The sequence below is a fragment of the Brassica napus genome, chromosome C9 (assembly GCF_020379485.1).
Source record: "Brassica napus cultivar Da-Ae chromosome C9, Da-Ae, whole genome shotgun sequence".
NCBI classification, from domain to species: domain Eukaryota; kingdom Viridiplantae; phylum Streptophyta; class Magnoliopsida; order Brassicales; family Brassicaceae; genus Brassica; species Brassica napus.
In genome coordinates, this window is record NC_063452.1 from 61098487 (window position 1) to 61121668 (window position 23182).

The 23182-nt window shown below is 34.6% G+C and overlaps 6 protein-coding genes and 1 non-coding gene across 9 annotated transcripts; 1 reads left to right on the forward strand and 6 right to left on the reverse strand.

Moving 5' to 3' along the window:
* Window positions 1-95: 95 nt before the first annotated feature.
* Window positions 96-1591, reverse strand: LOC106426735 (elicitor peptide 1-like). Its single transcript, XM_022709780.2, has 2 exons — window positions 633-1591; window positions 96-377 (listed from the first exon to the last, which is right to left on the reverse strand). The coding sequence occupies exons 1-2, from the start codon at window positions 765-767 to the stop codon at window positions 276-278; spliced, it is 237 nt and encodes a 78-aa protein (XP_022565501.1). The 5' UTR covers window positions 768-1591; the 3' UTR covers window positions 96-275.
* A 3467-nt stretch (window positions 1592-5058) lies between these two features.
* Window positions 5059-5139, reverse strand: TRNAL-AAG. The gene has a single exon. It is a non-coding gene; the product is annotated as a tRNA-Leu (tRNA).
* Window positions 5140-7948: 2809 nt separating this feature from the next.
* On the reverse strand, window positions 7949-9995 carry LOC106426715 (cytochrome P450 78A7-like). Its single transcript, XM_013867452.3, has 2 exons — window positions 8896-9995; window positions 7949-8778 (listed from the first exon to the last, which is right to left on the reverse strand). The coding sequence occupies exons 1-2, from the start codon at window positions 9892-9894 to the stop codon at window positions 8170-8172; spliced, it is 1608 nt and encodes a 535-aa protein (XP_013722906.2). The 5' UTR covers window positions 9895-9995; the 3' UTR covers window positions 7949-8169.
* Window positions 9996-13902: 3907 nt separating this feature from the next.
* Window positions 13903-15360, reverse strand: LOC106426719. 3 transcript variants are annotated; one of them, XM_013867455.3, is made up of 4 exons: window positions 15162-15360; window positions 15040-15071; window positions 14235-14507; window positions 13903-14091 (listed from the first exon to the last, which is right to left on the reverse strand). In XM_013867455.3, exons 2-4 carry the CDS (start codon window positions 15058-15060, stop codon window positions 14044-14046), a joined length of 342 nt encoding a protein of 113 aa, XP_013722909.1. In that variant the 5' UTR covers window positions 15061-15071; window positions 15162-15360; the 3' UTR covers window positions 13903-14043. The 3 variants fall into 3 exon arrangements, with proteins under 3 accessions (XP_013722909.1, XP_048625361.1, XP_013722910.1); XM_048769404.1 differs by having other exon boundaries at window positions 15040-15270; XM_013867456.3 differs by lacking the exons at window positions 15040-15071; window positions 15162-15360 and adding an exon at window positions 14612-14971.
* A 144-nt stretch (window positions 15361-15504) lies between these two features.
* On the reverse strand, window positions 15505-16982 carry BNAC09G46760D. The gene has a single exon (XM_048769403.1). The coding sequence runs from the start codon at window positions 16324-16326 to the stop codon at window positions 15784-15786; it is 543 nt and encodes a 180-aa protein (XP_048625360.1). The 5' UTR covers window positions 16327-16982; the 3' UTR covers window positions 15505-15783.
* Window positions 16983-18103: 1121 nt separating this feature from the next.
* On the forward strand, window positions 18104-21381 carry LOC106426684 (ABC transporter F family member 2). The gene is made up of 8 exons (XM_013867408.3): window positions 18104-18972; window positions 19341-19682; window positions 19760-19900; window positions 20084-20263; window positions 20339-20494; window positions 20574-20675; window positions 20763-20891; window positions 20980-21381. The coding sequence occupies exons 1-8, from the start codon at window positions 18202-18204 to the stop codon at window positions 21178-21180; spliced, it is 2022 nt and encodes a 673-aa protein (XP_013722862.1). The 5' UTR covers window positions 18104-18201; the 3' UTR covers window positions 21181-21381.
* A 173-nt stretch (window positions 21382-21554) lies between these two features.
* Window positions 21555-22881, reverse strand: LOC106426685 (DNA-directed RNA polymerase II subunit 4-like). The gene is made up of 6 exons (XM_013867409.3): window positions 22739-22881; window positions 22488-22596; window positions 22287-22364; window positions 22089-22122; window positions 21925-21993; window positions 21555-21823 (listed from the first exon to the last, which is right to left on the reverse strand). Exons 1-6 carry the CDS (start codon window positions 22788-22790, stop codon window positions 21746-21748), a joined length of 420 nt encoding a protein of 139 aa, XP_013722863.1. The 5' UTR covers window positions 22791-22881; the 3' UTR covers window positions 21555-21745.
* Window positions 22882-23182: the final 301 nt, after the last annotated feature.

Sequence of the window (23182 nt, forward strand, 5' to 3'; positions counted from 1 at the left end):
AATAGTGCACTTGTAATTTATTTAAAATTTTGTAACCTTTGGTCACAGTCGGCTGTCGTCCAATTACCACAGACGCTTGAATATGATAATAATAATAATAATAACAGCTTTTATATCATATTAGAACCTTTTGAAACTTCATGAAATGCAACGGTAATTAGCAGAAACAATATATAAACACATGAAACGATGTTTATGAATGAACGTGAAATTGCATGGACTTGTAATCCGTTTTGCCACGTGTATGGGTGATAGGAAAAGAACAAATCCAATCCTTAGTTGTGGCGGCCAGGCCTACCAGAGCTAGGTGTCTCTCTCCCCCTTTGCTTTAACCTGACTATCATTCCCCTTGTTGTCGCGATGCCGTTTGGAGCCTCCTACATGCATTTGTAAACTCCTTGTTAGAAATAGTTTGAACATCCAATTTGGTCATATCGATATAAAACAAAAGGTAAAACTCCTTTTGAAAAACTTTGAGATTAAAAAAAAAAGTTCTATTATATATAGCAAACTATACGACCAAGCATATCAAATTATACATGCATATGATATATATAGTTATATACTGATAATATATGCAGAACACCTTGATTCTCTTTAGCTTCTTTGCTTATAAATTTATAATAGATTACCGAAGATGCTGAATAATATGGAGGAGGAGAGATATGAAGACCAAGACACTCCATGAAGCTCTTGATAGCTTCGTTAAGGAATTGAAAAGGACGATGATGAGAGGTTTCTTCTTCGCTTCGTCTCTCTTCCTCCATTGAAATCCAAGTCACTCTAATTTATTTCTTGTGCGTATGTGTGAATAGATGTTTGAGTAAATATAGAGGTTATGCTTTGTCTCAGATGGTCTCGACCCTTTTTATAACACTGACACAGCGAAGAATACCATGTGTGTCTCTACAACTTGGTATTAGCAGGCCGGTTTAGTAGGGATGGAAGGAGCAACGTCCAACTTTGGTTCCAATAAAAAAAACAACTCGTTGTGCATCCCTTTTTTATTATTTGAGGAGCATTGTATATAACTAACCTTTCGTTCATGTGTTTATTACACGTGTGTCATTTTCTACGTGTCAGCACCACAAGTTCTTTCACCTCATATATTCAAAAACTCTTTCTTAACTAGACTAATTACAAAATTTACCATTGAACATTACATTAAAAATTGGGTATATACTATAAGCTTATTGACTAACAAAAAAAATAAACCCGCGCCCTGCTTGCTACGCTTCAATTACAAACGGTTGGATCTTTAAATATGCCGAGATTTTATTGCCATAACCTGAGATTCTTCATAATGATCGATTTCGTTATATAGTCTGACTTAAATATTAATGCCTTTCTATATAGTTAGACTACATAAAATCCATTGTCTACGTATGTATCTACATATCTACTTATATATATGTTGCTGCAACTCTTCTCCATATTAGATAAAGATACCAATCACAATCGCAATGTTCAAGAATTACTACATAATGGCAAAATGTAATAGATATATACGTACACTTTTTTTTTAAATGACATAAAACGATCCAATAAATTATATTTTTAAGAGCTAATAATAGTTTCAAATCTCCTCCATTGCATGCTAACTAGGCCTGGGACGGATCGGATATCCGGACAATTTTGAGGTATCCGGATCCGGATCCTTATCCGGCGGATCCATAATTTTATTATCCTTATCCGGATCCTGGGTTCTCGGATATCCGGGTGTCGGATATCCTTCTAAAAATTGTAATATCCGGCGGATATCCGGATCCGGATTTGGATCCTTAAAATAAATAAAATAATAATAATAATATATATAAAATATTAAACATAATTTAAAAATAAAAAATATATAATGTTTTTAATTATTTCTATGTATAATATTACAAAATTTACATAAAATTTACATATACTATTATAAAAATGAAAATATATTAAATAAAGTTAGTTTTTATATATAGTCTATTACTATTTTGAAATAGTTATTAATAAAACTTACGGATCCGGATATCCGGACTAAAAAATTAAGATATCCGGATCCGGCTTTGACGGATCCAACATTTTATTATCCGGATCCGGATTCGGCACCTCCGGATATCCGGATTTTCGGATCGGATCCGGATCGAATCTCGGATCGAATCCGGATCTCGGATAAAAGTCTCAGGCCTAATGCTAACCATGTTTATTGTTTACATAATTATCAATGCAATTGTAGTCGACGATCATTTTATGATAGTTTAGATTCATGGCAACACAATTTAATACATTAACATTTCAATTTTTCTCATAATATATGATTCAAATTTGAATTGTCAATCACATGATCAAATAAATTATTGTCAATGGCAATGTTAGTGATAATGGAAACAAAATTGACGTGAAAAGAGGAGTTTCCTATATAAGGGATTTAACGGATATTGCATCGTTGTTATTTGAATACAGTTTCATCATGTCAAAGTTATTACAAATACATGATTGTCCATCGTTGATTTATACATATTTTTGCAATGGAGGGTATTTTTACATTAAATTTGCGTGACCAGATCATATATTGCTTTACAAAAATATATATAACAGATTTATGAAGTGAACAATATTTAATTCAATACTCTTTTTCAAAATAGTGTGATAAATATTCGTTGAAGAGATCGTTTGATTTTGTGACAGACTAAGTGCAACCGTTTTACATCAGATTCGAAAAAATAATTCTCAAACATGTAATATATTGCTTTAAAAATATTTATAACAAAGCTATGAAGTGAACAATATTAAACTAAGAATTCTTTAAAATCAATTTGTTTTTTTAAATATTTTAATACTTCGAAGATCATGATCAAATTATGCATAAATCTATGCAATATTTTGACCAATCATAAAATTATGCAATATTTGAAACTACATATATGTTCAAAATTATTAATCTTGGTTAGAAAAACAATTAAGATCGACAGTAATTTAGGAAAATACATTAAATTTTCGTAAACAATTCATTATATTTGATTATGTCTTTCTTCCGATGATTAATTATCATTTCCGTAAACAATGCATAATTGATACAATCAAATTATTAATTATCAAAATCATCGGAAGAAAATCAAGGATTTGACCAGTTTAGATTTTATAAACGTATCAAATAGATCTTAAATTTTGGAGTCAAGTGTGGAATCAATTCATAATTGATTTTCTTTCGATGATTTTGAAAATCAAGTCAATATTTTTCCCTTGGCCTACAAACAGTTTAATGCTTAGATTGACAAGGTCTACTTCCTCAGATTTCCTTATTTTATACGTCCCAAATTTAAGCTATTTTTATATGGTTTGAATTAATTCCTTATTTATGGTATAAATATTTGTAATTTATAAGCTATAGGGAATGTGAATATTTGGTCATATACTACAAACATATTAATGCCATCGGCTAACTTTATTTCCTCAGATTTCTTTATTTTACAAATTAAATTTATTTGGGATTACCTAAGAATATGGATACTGAATATTCTCTTTCGCCATAATGCAAACTTTGCTGTACAATACTATTTATCAAGTTTATAATCAATTCATAATCTTCACTAAATGAATTTTTAAAACCATCAAGTAATTTACCTCAATTATAGTCGTTGAGAAACACGTTTCCATGTACAATCCAAGATCCAATTTTTGCCTAATTTGAAAGCTGCGTTTTTTAAAGCAACATATGAAAAGACCAGTTTTAAAGTAAATTTTACGGCAAGTATGAAAATATTAATTAGTAAATATTTGCTACTATAATTTTAGCTATTTGTTTTCATCATTAAAACTCTATATAAATACGCAGTGTCTGCAACACAACTCCTCACCACATCACTCTTTCTGAATCATCATTAATAAAACGAGAAGTACACCAATGGCGGACTTTATAGGATTGTAAACGAAGAGTTTTGAAGATACTTTTCACAGCAGTCGTAGTTTTCTTAGTTTTTTTATTTATTTTGTTTCCTTATTATATAGGATATGCTTTCACATTTTATTTTATTTTATCGCCTATGTTTCGTTTTATCTTTATTTCATAATTAATTTTATATAAGTTTTGTTTACTCTTATAGATTCATTTTCACGAACTATACTTCAATCACACAAAACAAATAACACAAGTTTTAAAAAACTTTGAACCTTACTTTATTTACATATCCACAATTTCGTTGAATCCCTTAACATAAATAACATGTAATATTTGTGTCTATGAATTTTACATTTCTAATATCTATATATTCAAACTTATAATTTTTTTAAGTTTCCTCACCCTGCGCAGGGCGCGGGTGATCACCTAGTTTTATGTTAAAAGAATTCCAATTTTAAAACAGAAGTCAAACAAAATTTATAACATTAGCTAGTAATTATTTATTAAAAACCAGGTATAAAAGATAATTTATTTGTTTGTTGATAAATAATTTTTAAATTGTTTGTTTGGAATGTTGACCTTGCCATGGGGCCTGGATATTAGTTGTCTTCGGTCCATTTGCATATTTTTTGGAATGGTGTCCATTTGCATATGCTTTTCAATAATTCTAATCTTTCTCAAACTCCAAAAACTTTCCAATGCATTATTGGTGACCTTTTCTCGAGTTTTCAATTCATTTTCATATAAGCAAAACATGTGCATTCATGGCTGTTACTATAATGTTAATATTAAGGATTAGCCATACAAAAGATGAACAATGTTAAAGCACTAGTCAGTATAACAAAAGCTATTCGTGATTTAATGGTATTATTCTTCTATTCGTGATTTAATGGTATTATTCTTTATATGATAATAGTTTAATCAAACATGTTTCTTCGTGAGGTATACTCACTAGTAGTCACTACCATTACTAACAGATCGCAATGGAGTGAGTATTAAGAGAATTCTTGGTTATGTTTTTTTATTTACTCATATGTTTCTTGATGGACATGCCACAATATTTACTCATCGGTTTAATCAAAGTAAATAAATAAAGCCCATGAACAATGCCCAAATACGGTTTTGAGACTTAGAAATGGGCAACCTTATAAATCTGGCATTCCTCAATCAAATAAAAAATTATGTGTTGACAGTGGGATTTGAAACCACGCCCTTTCGGACCAGAACCTTAATCTGGCGCCTTAGACCAACTCGGCCATATCAACTTGTTGTATGAACTCATATATTTTAATATTATAAACATTATTTTAGGATGTAAATATTGAATGAGAATAGGAAAATATAAACCATAAATAAAAAAGGATGGGTCAATGTCACCTGAAGAATTGTCGACTGCCCCCAGCCACTAAGTCAGTGTTACATTGAAGCAGTGATAAGTCAGTGTCTTGAAATGAAATGAAATGAAATGAATAGTGAAGAGACAAAGACACGAGCCTAGTTTCAGAATGCAGAGATACGACTCCATGCACAGGTTTCCATGTCTTTAATTTATAAACTAGACCATCAGTCTAAGCGACGAAACCTATGACTTCTTCACCTCCGGTCCTCCACATTAACTCTCTGTTTTCTCCACTCTTTTTATCTTTCTTTTTTTTGAGCAACCCACTCTTTTTATCTTAAGTGGCAACCCACTCTTTTTATCTTTCTTTTTTTTGAGCAACCCACTCTTTTTTTTAGCTCTTAACCTTCAACTCTTTTGACCAAAAAAAAAAAAAAACCTTCAACTCCAAAAGACGAAAAAACAGTTTTGGATTTGAGTACTGGTAGATATCTCAAGTGGCAATACGATTAAATATATGAATTATTTTGCTACCTCTCAGGCTCTCACCAACTTTAAAATTACAGAAACACCTTTTTAGCTCAGCGCTGAAATCACATTATTTTAATACAATACTATGATCTTATTCCAAATATGATAAAATACTATTTACCAGGGTAAATACTATTTATTTTTATTAATAAAAATTATAATTAAATAAATAATAAAAGAAAATATTTATAAAATAATAAATTAAATATTTACAATAAAAGATTATATGTATTAAATATTTAAATCTGTTATTTAAATATTATTATATTGAAATAGAAAATACTTTATTTAAAAATGTGTTTATTTTAATGTGTTTTATGTAATATAAAACACACAATAATAATTATTTTGTATTTAAAATATTTAATAATAAATTATAATAATAAAAAATAGGTTAGTGTAAAGTTGGTGTTGTGGTTGGAAAAAACCAAATTTTAAATATTGAAATTACAGTAAAATAGTGTGATTTCGCACTGACATAGTGTTATAAATTGGAAATGTTTTTATTAGACTATGTTTTGATTTTATATCTGGAATCTCCATTTGATATTTCGTTCGATTTTAACTTTTCTAAAACATCCCAAAACTCAGTTATACTTTTTTTTATAACACTGATTTATTATGACATTACATTTATAAGAAATATTACATAGACGATTCAACAACCGACAATACTATCTGTCTTATGAAGATCTACGTCTAACTGCATCATTTTAAGCCGTCCTATGAAGATCCACTCCAGACCAAATTTACTTGCATCATGTTGAAGATCTCTTGTAAGCCTTTCGTTTGTAGTCTTCATTAATAAATCGGTCTCTCCGGGACTTGAAACCTGGATTTCCCGTAATCCGCAAAAAAATTGCATAGTCTGGAATTTGAACCCCAAACTTGGTTGTAGAAACCTTTAAGCCTTAACTAGTAGGGTACGGTGATTCCACAAGTTAGTTATACTTTAGTATCAATATTTATATTTTAAAAAACCCAGTTATACTTAGGCGAGTCGGTGTTAATTCCCCTAAACCCAGGTTCAGCTATTGTTAATATCTAGATTTGACCTAAACAACCATTCTCAATGGAATCAAACTAACAGCACAATGGAATCAATTCCAAACACTAAACTATAGTCCAATACACTATCGGTTAATAAATATATCTTTCTGATCAAATCTAAGTACTTAGTCGTTAGATCATCGGGTTATATATTTAACCATTAGGCCTACTAACCATCATATGTGTCTACACTGTGCTCTGTTCGCACGACAACAAATCTTATATCAATATATTATGTCATGTAAATATCTATTCATTTAGAAAAAAAACAAGGTAACGTCACCTCCTTTGGGATCGATCACCATCATCTTATAGCTTTCTAAGAGCCTATTTATTTTTGTCCAGCAATGTTAACAGAATCTGTCTTGATTTGAGATGAATATGACAAAGTGTAATCAGTTCACTGATTTTTCTCTTCCAAATTATTTTCCCACCGACAGATCAAACACAGTTAAACACCAAAAGCATGTGTGTGTGTGTGGCTCCATCCATGAACTAGAGTGTGGTGCCACTGCTCCGTACTCTCCCTCTGTGTGCTGTGTTTTTTAAGAATTATCCGAGATAGATAACGGATACTGTTAATTACTCTATCTAATTAATGGATGCAATCGACTGATTCTAATCAACATAAATTTTTAAAACTGCTAATTTAAAATGTATTTTGCATTAACCAGAGAATATATCGACTTCGAATTGGTTTCAAATAGGTTCTCTGCCCATATAGACACAGCTTCTCCTTTTTTTTGTCTCCGACCTTTATTTCCCGGCAGGTCTTTAAATTATGAATGAGAGCACAAACTTTGATAAATAGTTAAGTAAAAATACTCGTGTCTAAATACAATAATGACATGATACCACTTGAATTACATACTTCTCCTCACTTATTACAAAATGACAACGTATCTGTCGGTTATAACTTACCAAGCAGGTGCACCAAATTGATCAAAATCGTCCAAATTACAATTAAAACACAACCATCTCAGTGTTTTGTCCACGTCCCACCCAGTTTGTTTCTTCTGATTCTGAAAATATCTCGTTATCGCAAGCAAACAAGTGCAACTATTTCGACTTTTAGAGAAATATACAGGTGTTAAGTGCGTACGTAGGCTAGCCAAAGTCATAACAAGGACAACTGACCAAAACAGCAAAACCGATAGTATGAACTAGTCGTTACTGATCCATTTATTTAAACCCATATACTAATTAAGGATCATGATACTACGTTCGTACATAACAAACCGAGTTGCTAAATCAACTAATTGTAAACAAAAGAAAACCACACGACAAGCAATCCAAACCTCTCTCGACAAAACAAAGCAAAAACGTAACAAATATAGAAAATAACATAAGGTTGACAAAGGTCAAAAACCCTAATTTAATATATTTCCGTTACAACGGCACGTAACGGATGCTCCATCTCACAAGAAAGCTTCAAGACCTCGCTAAGATTAACCGGCTTTGTCTGATCTTGACTCCACTCGAACCGTCGCACTAGCTCAGCCACCCAACGAGTCACAGTAGCTAAACCCATGTTCTTCCCCGGACACACCCTCCTCCCAGCTCCAAACGGAGCAAGCCTTAGATCCCCACCACGTATGTCCACGTCTGCATTCCCAATGAACCTCTCCGGGTTAAATTGTAACGGGTCGGACCATACCGTCGGGTCGTGAGTGATGGCCCACATGTTGACCATCGCTGTAGTACCCTTTGGAATCACCATACCGTTGCTGAGCTGGACATCTGACGTGGAAAGACGAGCCCACGATAGCAGTGGTCCAGGAGGATGCAGCCTTAGAGTTTCCTTCAACACTGCGTTCAAGTAGGGGAGTTTTGTCAGGTCAGCATCTGACACCTCTGCTCGGTCGCTCACGACCGTTTTTATCTCGTCCCTTAGCTTAGCTTGCACGTTAGGGTGCAGTACTAACTCAGCCATGGTCCACTCCGTTAATAACGCCGTTGTATCTGTCCCTCTAAAAATCATCTCCTATACATATGTAAACATTTTAAGAGAATAAGATAACATTACAACGTACGAGACCGTTACATATATAAACCGTTATAAGATAACGTGACTATAATTTTCAATTTCATACGGACTTACCCATAAGACGGCGATCATGTCATCTTCTTGAAGCTTCTCGTCACCTTCTAAAGACAACAAGACATCAACGAAATCTCCAATATCTCCTTTATTTTTCGAGTTAGTACTTCCTCGATGTTCCTCAATAATTTTCTTAACGAGGGTTTTGATTCGAGGAACAAGTTCTGAGCAACGTTGCTTTAAACGAACCGGATCATAGAAATAACTCAACCATGAAAGATGATCGGACCAATTAAAAGCACCCAAGAGTTCGAACCCTTCTCTAACCATTGAAGTAAGCTCATCAAGAGCCTCTTTCTGAGCCAGAGGGTCGTATCTTCTCCCAAACACGCTCCCCATGATGTTGTTCAAGGCCGCTAGCTGCAAGTGTTTCCTCAAAACGACGGATCCAGCGCCGTTTTGCTCTTCCGACACAGCTTTCACCATTTCGGCGCAGTCTAGCTGACGTCCAGCTTCATGTGCTAAAATACGCTTTGGGGCGAATAGATGAGTCGAGGCAATCCTTCTTAACGTGCGCCAATAAGCCCCGTTGGGCGCGAAACCTATGGCTCGGCTGAACATGAGGCTCTTAGCCGACTGCTTAACCGGCCGGTCCGCAAAGTGAGGCGACATCAGAATCTCACGAGCCGTGTTCGGCTCAGAAGCCACGATAACAGGCGTGGTGCCCAGGCTGAAAGCCATAATCTGAGTATTGGCTCGGCTCCAAGCCATTGCGGCTAACGACCGATGAGCTAAGCCGCGGCTTAGAGTGAAAAGACTTCCGAATACTGGTATGCCTCGAGGACCAGGAATCGCGACACGACCAATACGGTTACGGCCGTTCTTCCATGCAACACCACCGCCTCCGGCGAAAGCCCACGTCAGTAGAGAGAGAGAAACGACGGCGAGGATTAGATAGCCGAAGATGGAAACATCGTACATGTTTTGGGTTCCAAAAACGGCGGGTAGTGCGATCATCCAATAACTTGTTTCTTTTGACGCCATATTCATCAGCTCCATTTTTTTCTTTTTTGTACTTTTGATCTTGTATCTTTTCAAAAAGTGCTTTTATTTTGGTTTAAGAGAGGAACAATGGTGAAGGTAGAAGGTATATATATATACCCACATGCATTTTTTGGCAGCGTTGATTAAATGCCCAATGCATGGGACGAGAGACGTCTGTTTTAAAATGTTTATTTTATACTCCCTCCATTTCATATTAAGTGTCACACAAAATAATGGTCGTTTTCGATTTTCAATGCAAAAGTTATTAATTTTATTATGCAATTTATTTTTTTATTGGTTGAAATATGGTTAGATGTATAGGTAATTGTGTTTTTATATAGAAAATATACAAAATTAATTGTTTCATTAATTCGTGTGCAGAAAGCTAAATTGACACTTATAATGAAACAGATAGAGTATATGAATAAATAATCTTAATGTAAATTTGATTAATGTAGGGAAATTGAAATGGTAAGGTTAAATTGAGAGAGAATCACGTGGATGGAGGTGGTGAGTCGCATGAATTGGTTTGGTGTTGAAATGAAAATGAAAGATATGTGTGTGTGAGAGGGCGTTATGACAATGAATTCTGCATTTTTATTGTTCTCTTGAAAAATCATTTAATTTTGTTTGCACCGTTTTATTTCTTGGTTTTATTGTATGCATCGATGTGAGATACAATAGAATTTAATGAGGTTCGTTAAACCGAAAGAGAATTTAATGAGTCAAATATTATTTCGGCTTAGGGAATACGAAAGGAGGAACTAATTAATGTATATGTTTTTCAGAAATAATAGTACTAATCGGTTATATAGTGGGCTTCAAGAGAGCTGTGACGTGCAGCGAGTGGCTTGCCCTACTTCATTTCTTCTATTTCATAATTATCCTTATCTTTATTTTATTTTCTACAGAATTGCAAAATCACGAGTTTGAGTTAGTAAACCGAAATCACGTATTTCTATGAGAGTAAAATTAAGTTTTCAACCATCGTACGTAGTTTTAAAATTAAGTGTTCATATTACTGCACCGTTTTTTAGTCATTGTTCTAGATTTCATGCTCAATCTAGTTCCAAATAATCAGGACGGTATAAATATACATTTCTTTATAAGTTATGCACTATTATTTTCACAGAGGTATGACTAAAGTATAATGAGCAATTTAATATCTTGTCATTATTCTGTTACGATTGATATAAATATCAATGGTTTGTTAGAAGTTATTTGATCGCAACTCGCAAGAATTTATGCAGAGAGAAAAAAGCAACCAATTCGTATACCACGAGATCCAAGTCTTTGTATCTCTACGACGAGAAGTCGTTGTATCAAATTAAGATGTAAACTAATGGTGGAGTTGTCTTCTTTTCTTTTCTTCGAATTCTATCACTATTTATCATATTCTCGCGTATTTAATTTATACGTTCACAACTCACTAAGTATTAGAGAGAGGGTGGCATACGGCTCAATGTTCAACAGAACTTGTAAAAGACAGATGGCTCAACCTATAAAATACATCCATAATATGCAACTTTATGAGAATGGATCGTGTACAAACTTAGTTTGGAACATATCTATTATTTTTTTTAGTATCTTATTAGAAATCGTTAACCAAACGTTGTTGTATATGTTGAGAATCTTAACGAGCTTTTCAATGAGAATCTTATATGTTTCTATATTGTAAAATCTCCAGCAGAATTTTAAGATAACGTAAGATTATTTTCCTAATAAGATTTGATTGTTTTACTTATTGTATAAGATTCTCAATAGAAAGCTGGCTATATTTTGTCATTGTAAAGATGCATTCATGAGTGTAAACAATCTTAAATTGTACGAACAAGGAGGACAGTCAAATCTCATCGAAAAGCTGGTTAACTATAATAAAGGTCTCATGCAATTTGTATGTTGCTTATTTCTAGCTCGCCGTTTACCGTTTTTTATCAGATAATGTTTGTGAATATTAAAATAAAATAAAAACCCTAACAAATTAGTGAAATTTAAATGAACCTGTTGTGGAATCTCAGAGGCTGGGGCTGGCAGGCACCGAATCATCCATTATCCATGTTAAATATATTAGGTAACAGGTTCAAAATATCGGCATATGTATGTCCAAACACACAAAAATACATAACCGAAATGGAATTGTAGTTTTCAATTTATTTAGTTACACATTATGAAATAATTTTAAAATCGTTTAAGAAAAAAAAAGGTGTGAATGGTGAAGAAGGGAGGTTTGGCAGGGAATGGGGCTCGTGGACAAAGAAGAGTAAATGATAGGAGACATGAACCATCCCAATGTCCCCAAGTACTCAAAGTACATTGTACCCTTTCTATTTATATATACTACAAATTCGATGTTTGTTTCATAATCTTTTGAGATTCAGGTACAAGAATTTGATAATACAAGTAAAATTTGAAATATGTTAGTCACGATAAGACTAAAACATTGAATGCATTCACTGGATTGAGCTAACCATACTTGATCATATATTGAATTGTCGTCTAACTTCTCAGTAGCGACGTTGGGTAAGTCTGACAACATGCATGTTTACAGTGATCAAACTGAGCGTTTTTACTACGAACATTTTTGGGTATCCCCGGTTTGTCTTTTGTCCTACAATAGCATATTTAAAAAGAGCCAGAAGAGATACAAATTACAAACTCTCGTTTTGAACATTTACACCAAAAAAACAAAAAAAAACTCTCGTTCTGATGATAGTGAAAATCCGCAACGGTGAGAAATTTCTGCATTTCACATATCACGGATATAAACCATATAGTGTTCATTTATTTTATAAGAATCGAATTCCGGGACACAAAGCGTAACGATATAGTAGTTTATTTTATAAAAAAAAAGTACTTTGTTGACAAAAAAAAAAGTACTTTAAGAATGTTTACCAAAGAAATTTGTGCTGAATGAATCTTAACAAGCCCCAGATCGTCTACTTAGTGGCACAGGTAAATCATAAATATCGTGACGTGAAATATACTCAAGGAAACAAAAGTTATCTTATTATATACAATGATATACGCTTTGGCCTCACCGACAAGTCTCTACAATGTATCTTAAGGTGTAAGTGAAATAGCAATAAGGTCTGAACGAGACACCGTCTGATTTGGTTGACAATTTAGAACGATTCAGCCCTTCTGACATCTCGGAAGACAGAATTGCAAATAGATTTGGTCGTCCACATTTATGTACTGTGTATGCCAGGGAAAAAATGTAGAAACATGCATGATCAACTATGAGTTCTCTCATCAAATACACAGCTTTTAATAAAAGAATTACGAGTACGTATAAATCTATATCATTCATATTTCGTTCATCATTCTTTCTTCATGTGTAACATAAAATAGTTACGAAGTACACTAGTACAAAATCTTGTGGTGGTGTTTTAATCGGCTAATCCTAAAATCTTCGGATCCTGAAACCACTATCCAACAAGGCAGAGGCTAGTGGGGGCCATCAATAATAGTTTTTTTTTTTTTTTTTTGTCAACCATCAATAATAGTTATTAGTTAATTATTATTTGTTAACATGTATTTCATATTTCACCATATTTGCAGCACAGTTTTATACTTTTATTCACCATTGTCATCAATTTTTTTTGTTTTCATAAATGTAACGAGAAATAAACCTAGAGGCAGGTAGGGAGGGACATGGGAGTTGGCCCGTAAACAAGACTAAACATATGATGTTGACCGTTGACAGATTCGTCCTCGCTGCCAGGTTTCCTGATTGTGGGGCCATCCTTTCATAACACTGTCTTCAGCGCGTGAAGGTACTTGTTGGGCTATATATAAAGCCCATTTTAGAATCAAACAATGGCCACTTTATTTCCTTTTTTTCACAGGCCCAAACCAGGAAATGCATAATTGTTATCAAATTAATACGAATAGTTTATTTACTAGCAAGTTTAGACCAATGGGCCTTAATGTTTCTGAAACTTGCCAATTGCCATGAGAATCGGAAAAATTCGAGTTCGGACCAGTGTCTATGTTTTGCATTAGGCTAAGCAATTAGCTTGATTTTTAGCCTAATCTTTTTTTCTTGTAATAAATTCGGAATGGATTCAAACATATATGAGTCTCATGATCACATTACATTTTCCACATTGGAATGACATAAGTCAATATATAAAAACAGCTCCATTGCTAGAGAAGAATCCTTCAAGCTTTGACGCAGCAGTTGAAGCAGCTGAAGATGCTTCTCCTCGTCTGTTTCCAAACAACCACAAACCAAATTCTCATATTACTCAAGATCATGATCAATACCAACTTAATAAAACTATAGATTCAAATAAGAATAATGATAGTAATGCAAATCAAAATAATCATGTTTAACCAAACTCTCATCTTACAGAAGGGGAGTGTGGTTGGTGATGGTGGGCTGGAGAGAAGTGATGTTGGTTCTCACTATGGACCGTGGTGAGCTTAGCGGTTGCTGTAGTAGCTGACTCGGGTGGCTTGACGAGTTCATCCTCGTTGCCAAGACTGGCTCGAGAAGGGTCTCTCTTGTTCTGTTTCCTCATCTCTCGAATCTTGGTGAAATCCATGGAGTAATCAGGAATAGTTCCTCCTCCTTTCTGGTCCCAATCACCAAACTGTGGCACTGATAGCCATGGAGAGTTCTTCTGCAAACCCCAACAAAAAAAAAATCCAAACAATTATAAATAAAAAAATTAACTAATCAAAGTGGTTTCATACTTTAAAAAAAAAAAAATACAGAGCTATTTACAAAGCGATGCATATCGTGAGAAAGGGCAGAGTTCTTGACTTTATTGAACTGTTTCTAAGCTTTGGAATGCAACTGAGTTTAATAGAGAGATTGTCGCTGATGATCGAGAAAAAATCTGAGTAAAAGTAGGATCTTCTTATGAACCCAATAAAGGTAAACACAGAGTTTGACAAGAGTTCTGCTTCCAAGAATTGGAAAAGGAGAGAAGCTTTACTCGATTTTTGTTACCGAGACGCAATCAAATTCGTGTCATCGCTGTAACAATATCAGCAGTGTTTTCTTTAAGTGTAAAGACCCATGTTCGATTCCCGACAGAAGCACAACAAAGCAAGCAGATCTTCGATTTCATAGTTTAAAACAAAATATCTCGGGAAACAAACAAACAGACAAGAGAAGAGACGTAAAACAGATATGAAGATGGTTTGTACCTCTTTTCGATCATCCTCCATTTGATTAAAACCTGTAGAAGATATGGTTTTAGATAAAGATATATTAGTCCTTCTGAATCCTTCTGAGCCAAATCAAAAGTGAAGCTAGAGAGACGACTCACTTGTAAGAAAATTAAAGACTTGTGTATTTATTACAGCAAAGAAAAAAAAACAGCTCGATTTATCAATCAAATTTACTTTTATTTCATGGCCAATACTAATATATAGTAATTAATAAACAATTACGGAAAGTCTGAGGTAGCGTGTAATAATCACGAGAATTATGACTTTTTATCCCCCCTCTCTCTCTCTCTCTCCTTTCGGCGTTGGTCAAATTAAAGAATCTGATGTCAGGGGGGGCATTAAAGTATTTTAGGTAGAAAATATTACAAATGTTGACCTAAGTTATTTCTTCTTCTCCCAACAATTTATAATTAATATTTTGGTCCACAGTCATGATAATTCCAGTTATGACTAGAAAGTCGGTTTGAAATAATTTTAATCTATATTAAATGGGTAAATTAACTAATTGATAACTTCATTTAGCCTGTCAACATTTCAGGGTTAGAGGATATGATCTCATTGATTTTTGAAGGTGTATTATGATTTATGAATTAACTAGATAAATAAAATAAAATAAAATAAACGATAACTTTAATATTTGATTGGATCAAATAATATCTTTATCGACAAAATAATTTAGAACATTACATGTAACCGAACCGAATAAATTTCATGCGGACATCAAACTGAAGCGTGACACCGGTTTTGGAAACCCGAACCAAACTCCAAACCACCGTAATTCCAATTCCCAGTGATATGACTACTTAGAACCGGAGGATTTATCCATTTCGGAACCGGACCGGCTACGAACAATGACTCAACCAACGATCCAGCTTCACTAACAGCTAGCAAAAACTTACCGTTTTCCGGCAACACTCCTCCGATCATCTCCAGCACAACGGTTTCGTAATCTCTCATATTCTCAACCACAAAACGCATCTGATTCGACAGAACGCTGAGATCCAACGGACATGAATTCACACTAAAGTTCGACGGAGATTCGCCGGGAAAAAGATTGTAACTATAGCTTTGACGACCGGTAGATTCATCTGCGGCTTCTAGGTAGTAACTGCGTATTTTTTCTTTAGACAACAGTACAGTGTTGAGGAGCTCCCGTAACTGAGAGAGTTCGGCGAGTGAATGCATCAGTTGCTCTCTTGCTTCGTCTCTTTCTTGGACAGCAAGTCTCCACAGCTGATAAAGCTGCTGAGTTTCTTGGTACATGTTTATACACCCTTTGTGAAAATTGTGAACTGAGAAAGAAGATTTAAGAAACGTGAGATAGCTTTTATAAGAGCTTAAATATATAGCAAATAAATAAATAACGAGTTTAATTATACATAATTTTTGTAGTGTGATCTTCTTTAATGCCCTAAATGATGATGGAAAGCTTAGTTGTTCTTTCCGAGCTAGTTGATTATTGCAGAATATCCTACTGATTTACTTGCATTATACAGCGGTTAAATAAGGTGATTTAGACATTATAATTAGGGAAATATAATATTTTATATTGATGAAGGGTATGTTTATCGGGGAGTTCTTAGGGTAGAGTTTTTAGCGTAATATAAGAACCGTCTCTTAACTTTTAACTAAAAAAATACTAAGAACCGACTCTTAAATAAGAATTTTAAGAGAAGGTTCTTAAATTTTTTTAGTTAAAGTTAAGAAACGGTTATTATATTACGGTAATAACCTCGTCCCAAGAACCTCCACAAACATGTCGTGAACACTTCCATTGAGATTCTAAAAATATATATATCTGTATATGTATATATTAATATTTAATTATGGTGTTATTAATTTTATGGAAAACTAATGTTTTTAGAAATTCTGGTTTGGATTTTCCACAAAATTAATAACCCCACAATTAAATATTAGTATTAATGTATATATACACATACATATATATTTTTTAGAACCTCAATTAGGCCTGTCCAATAAGGTAAAACCGAACCGTACCAAACCGAACCGAACCGAAATGGACAATATAGTGTGGTTTTGGTATATACCATATATACCGAAAGGATATGATTTTATAAAAACCGTAGGATTTGGATATGGTTTGGTTTATAACCGATTAAACCGAATAAACCGAACAAAACCGATCAAAAGTAGTTTTATAACGTCACATGAAAATCTATTTGTTACATAAGTTATTTTTTTGTTAATAATTATTACCATATTTTTCTATAGTAATAAAGATTCCTAATTTGAAAACACTTAAAATATAATTAAATAATAATTCATCGCAATTGAGGTTTCTTATTTTCTTAGTCTTCTTGTTTTAATCATTTTTATTTCTTTTAGCATTGATTAAATTGAAGTGAAGGTTATAAATTTGATTGATAATAACTAGAAAAAAAAAATTCACAACTTTTTTCTTATTTTTAAACGAACAGAGTTTCACTTGAAGAAACATGACTTTGATGAACACTAAATATGAAAGAGTTTTTATTTTCAAAATTTCGAGCTTTGATTTTAATTCTAGATTTGATTATTTCATCTGAAGGTATAAGCGTTTTTATTTTTTTGTTCTTTTATTTGAAAATATAATATTTTTTTAATAAATGACTGTGATGACAATATGACTCTAAAATTTATATAATAATGATTCCAAACTAAATAATTATGTTTTGGTATAAAACCGAATAAACCGAAAACCGACGGTATAAAAACCGAACCGAACTGAAGTAAATATGGATTTAGAATGATAGTTATATTTTACTAACCGAAAAAACCGAAAAAACCGAACCGAAACCGAACCGATATCCGGATTGAACACCCCTAACCTCAATGATAAAACTCTTCATTGGTGTGTTCTAAGATCTATTGATATTTGTTTGTTCCTCTTTATAAAAAGAATGAGATGTTCTAAACAATTTTGAGCTCTCTGAATGGTTGATGATTTGACACGTGGCAATTTATAAGCCTTGAGTTAAAATGAATACGTGTGTGTTCGTAAGACTTTTAGCACACGCTATAGAAAACTCCAGAGTCTTTGATTACTATTGGGACTCTTGTTCTGTTCTGTTGTCAAAAAAAAAAACATTTTTAATCGTTTGATCCTTTTGATATCTACAGTAGACTAATTTATCCACAATGGATTTAACGATGAACCTCCATAGCTTAAACCTTCGTTCCACGTTATTCACTAGTCCTCTTCCTTGCCCTACACGATTCACCCTCAAACTCTCCTCTGTTTCTAAACCTAGACGAGTAATTTTCAATATCAGAGCGACGAATGAGCTCGAGTCGCTCTCCTTGGCAGAAGATCACGATCGTAAACCGATCGTTAAGCATTTAAACGACGGTGCTTCAGCGATTTCTTCCGGAGTGAGACTTGAAAACATAAGCAAGAGCTACGAAGGCGTGACGGTGCTCAAGGACGTAAACTGGGAAGTGAAGAGAGGCGAAAAGGTAGGGTTGATCGGTGTCAACGGTGCGGGCAAGACGACACAGCTAAAGATAATCACGGGACAAGACGAACCCGATTCGGGGAACGTCATTAGAGCAAAACCCAATATGAAAGTCTGTTTCTTGAGTCAGGAGTTCGAGGTTTCGATGGGGAAGACAGTGAAGGAAGAGTTCATGAGTGCTTTTAACGAAGAGATGAATATCTCGAGGAAGCTTGAGAAGCTGCAGAAGGGGATAGAGGGAGCTGTTGATGATTTAGAGCTAATGGGAAGGTTGCTAGACGAGTTTGATTCCTTGCAGAGACGAGCTCAAGAGATGGGTTTGGATTCTGTCGATGCGAAAGTCAGTAAGCTGATGCCGGAGGTAGGGTTTTGTGCAGAGGATGCAGATCGGCTTGTGGCTTCTTTTAGCAGTGGGTGGCAAATGAGAATGTCACTTGGGAAGATACTGCTTCAGGTATATCAATGAATTAATGATTCTTGATACTGTTAGAGCAGGTCCTGAGATTTTGTGGGCTATTGACATGTTTGGGTCCGAGTGGCAACATGCGGAACAAGTGTAGTGCGATCCTAATAACAACAAAATATGAAGATAGATAGGTATAACAGAGATTTTTGTTACTAGTAACTGTAACTGCGGTTACGGGTGTTAACATTCAGAGTTTTTGTAAGAGTTTAAAATATTTTTTTTTTACAATTTGGAAGTCTATTTATAATTTCTTTTTAAAATGGGATTAGGGGTCATAGACCAATGCTTCACTAGCCTATGCTTATGACCGGCCATTTACTGAACCTATATAGCTAATGTGTGAGTATTGTGTATAGGACCCAGATTTGCTGCTTTTGGATGAGCCAACGAATCATTTGGATCTTGAAACCATTGAGTGGCTTGAAGGCTACTTGAGTAAGCAAGATGTGCCAATGGTTATAATATCTCACGACAGAGCATTTCTTGATCAGCTATGTACCAAGATTGTGGAAACCGAGATGGGTGTGTCCAGGACTTTTGTGGGTAACTACTCTCAGTATGTGATTTCGAAGGCAGAGTGGGTCGAAGCTCAGTATGCTGCTTGGGAGAAGCAGCAGAAAGAGATTGAAGCAACGAAGGATTTGATCGGTAGGCTAAGTAATGGAGCAAACTCTGGTCGAGGTTCTTCAGCAGAGAAGGTAAATAAATAAACTAGCAGCAACATTTTACTTACTACTTATGAAGCAGATGGTGTATGACTTTGTGTGATGAACAGAAACTAGAGAAGCTCCAAGAAGGAGAGCAGATAGAGAAGCCTTTCCAGCGGAAACAGATGAAGATTAGGTTTCCTGAATGTGGATTAAGCGGGAGATCTGTTGTCACTATCAAGAATCTTGAATTTGGTTTTGAGGATGAGGTAATATGATAAAATATACGGTTCGAGTGATCCCTGGAAGAAACTAATATTATGGAAGATTACGAGTTTCAGCCCGGAACTTTTTGTATTAAAGAAAAAAAAAAGGTTTAGAAAATGCTGTTGGATATACCTTTTACTACTTGTGTCTGGTCTCATGGTTTGATCTGTGTCTGATGCAAGCAGATGCTATTCAACAAGGCAAATCTTGTGATAGAAAGAGGAGAGAAGATAGCTATTATTGGTCCAAACGGGTGCGGTAAAAGCACTTTATTGAAACTGATTATGGGTTTGGAGAAGCCTATGAGAGGTGAAGTGGTTCTTGGGGAACACAATGTGTTGCCAAACTACTTCGAGCAGAATCAGGTTTGTTCTAACTTAAAGAAAAGGGCTTGATAGAGGGGATCAGGAATGTGGTTTTACTCACTTGTTGGTTTATAGGCAGAGGCTCTAGATTTGGATAAAACTGTGATTGAGACGGTTGTTGAAGCTGCTGTAGATTGGAGAATTGATGATATAAAAGGCCTTCTTGGTCGCTGCAACTTCAAAGCTGACATGTTTGATAGAAAGGTCTCTCTCTTGAGTGGTGGTGAGAAGGTAGTTTCGTGTTTTTATTGTTTTGCACTCACAATAGTACTTCTATTTGATGTGTACTTCATGACCGTTTCTCTCTTAGGCACGCCTTGCTTTCTGCAAATTCATGGTGAAACCATCCACTCTACTCGTGTTGGACGAACCCACCAATCACTTGGACATACCTTCAAAAGAGATGCTTGAGGTTTCTTCTAATCATATTCTTTCTCTATCTGTTGAACTTATCTTGAAGGTTGATTAAGTTCTGATGCTTTCATTACTTCTTCTCCAGGAGGCGATAAATGAGTACAAAGGCACCGTCATCACAGTCTCTCACGATCGATACTTCATTAAACAAATCGTCAACAGAGTTATTGAAGTCAGAGATGGTGGTTTAAAGGACTATGCAGGAGATTACAATGTAACAATACATCTCCTTAGTTTCTGTGTTATACATATTTGTTAAATTTGTTTCATTCTAGAGTTGTGTGACATGAGATGTTTCTCAGTATTACCTGGAGAAGAATATTGAAGCTAGAGCCAAGGAGCTGGAGAGAGAAGCAGAATTGGAAGAAAAAGCTCCAAAAGTTAAGGCAAAGTCAAAGATGTCAAAGGCTGAGAGAGAAGCACGGAAGAAGCAGAAGATGAGAGCGTTTCAAGCTTCCAAAAAGAAGCCAAAGTCCAGCAAAAATGCCAAGAGATGGAATTAAAGAAACGTTTTACACTTCTAGCCTTAGGTGTATGTATAGTTCATCCATTCTTGATTCCGTGTAAAGATATGGTTTAGTTTCTTTGAAAACTTAGACCATTCTTTGTAAACTATAGTATTTAACATGAACACTCGAGGCGACGAGGACTATTCATGAGAATACAATGTTAGAGATGTGTAAATTGAATATGTTTCTCAGTAATTGCCTATGAACGTTGAAGCTGGAGAGCTGGGAAAGAACGGAAGAAGATGAAGTGAAAACATGTACAACCTCCAAAGAGAAGTCATTTCCAATAAAAGTGCCAAAGAAATGGAGTTGAAGCTTCACAAGTAAGCTTTAGGCACGTCATATTCATATATCATGGCAAGCTTGGATCATCATCCCATTGCAAATTACATTCATAATCATCCATTGTAAATTACATTCATTTAACATGAAGGCATAATTCCGGAGACACTTAAAAGCTTTATAATTTCAGACATGAAAAATAAACTCCAGACATCATCAGCTAAAAGGCACGCGGATGTATGTTTCTAATCTTCAATCTTGAGAATGTTTTGCACTACTACTCGAATCTCTTGACAAGGGAGAGATCATTGAGCATCTTCTCAATTGCTTCATCACTATGAGCTCTTCCTTTCGTCTACAAAAAAGAAGAATGCTTACATCATCTCACAAGGCGACAGACATAACAAGGCTATCTGATCTCCACTGAACAGAAGAAGGTAGATTATTTTTTTATACCTTGAGAGAAGGAACCATTGCCACTGCTTCTTCAGCAGTTTCAGGACAGAGATTGCCAAGAACACAGAGCTGTTCAATGCAATTTTTTCAAAGTCTTTGTGTCAAAAAAACGACTTAGCTGATGACAAAAAAAATCGAATCTCAAAAAGATTTAAACATCTTACCTCAAACTCAGTGAGTTGATGTCTACTCAGTATTCTGTGGAATTTGAGTTAAGGTAAACCATGTTGCAATCAAAATCATAAGCCATTCTCACAAAACTAAAGAAAAGCAGAATCAAAGCATTTTAAAGAAGATGCAAGCATGACAAAGCACAACACTGGGTTAAACACTATGAAACAACTAATTAAGGAAGAGGATACTCTCGAACTTGTCGTACAGCATCTGGATTCTTGTAGCGGCTAAAACGCTTCACATACTGCAACGACTTCTCAAACACTCTGCAAGGACAAAACATATATAAGTTCCTCACCGAGAAAATATTGATTCTTTCAATTCTTAGCCTCCAAGATCGAAGGTTCTCTGATAGTGTACAGTGAATAATTATGAAAGACAAAACTTACTGAGAGACTTGGTTCATAGGATCCTCGGAGACCAGCTGAAGCTGTTCATACTTGTGCTCAAGGATCAAAGACACTTCACAGTTCATTAAACACTTCGCCTTCAAAAACTCTATTGCCAAAACAACGAAACCCATTAATTTCCAGTGCAAAGCTCAATGAGAATTCATAAAAGACGATACTTTTCAATCGTATTGCACTAAGAAAATAAAGCCCTAATTTTTGCGGACATGGAGAGGCAAATAGAGAGGTACCGTCTCCGATCTTGAGCTCGGCGGCGTTCTCTTCTTCTTCTTCTCCGGACATGGCGAGTGAACCGAGATCGAACCCTAAGCTTTTTTTCTCTCGTTCTGACAGCGAAACAAGCAACTCTATTTTTTCTTTAGGTAGCAAAATTATTTATACAAAAAAAAAAAAGTTAATTAGCAAAAGCTAAAAATTTAAATAAAATAAAATAAGAGAAAAAGACAAAAATAGCAGTAAATCAAGTTTTTGTTCCCAAACTAGCACTCAAGGTCAAAAGTCACAAAAATAACACTTAATGTTCTATCAAAAGTCACAAACTTAGGGTTTAGAGTTAAAGGGTGGAATTTAGGGTTTAGGGTTTAGGGTTTAGAGTTTAGAGTTTAGGGTTTAGGGTTTAGAGTTTAGAGTTTAGGGTTTAGGGTTTATGGTTTATGGTTTATGGTTTAGGGTTT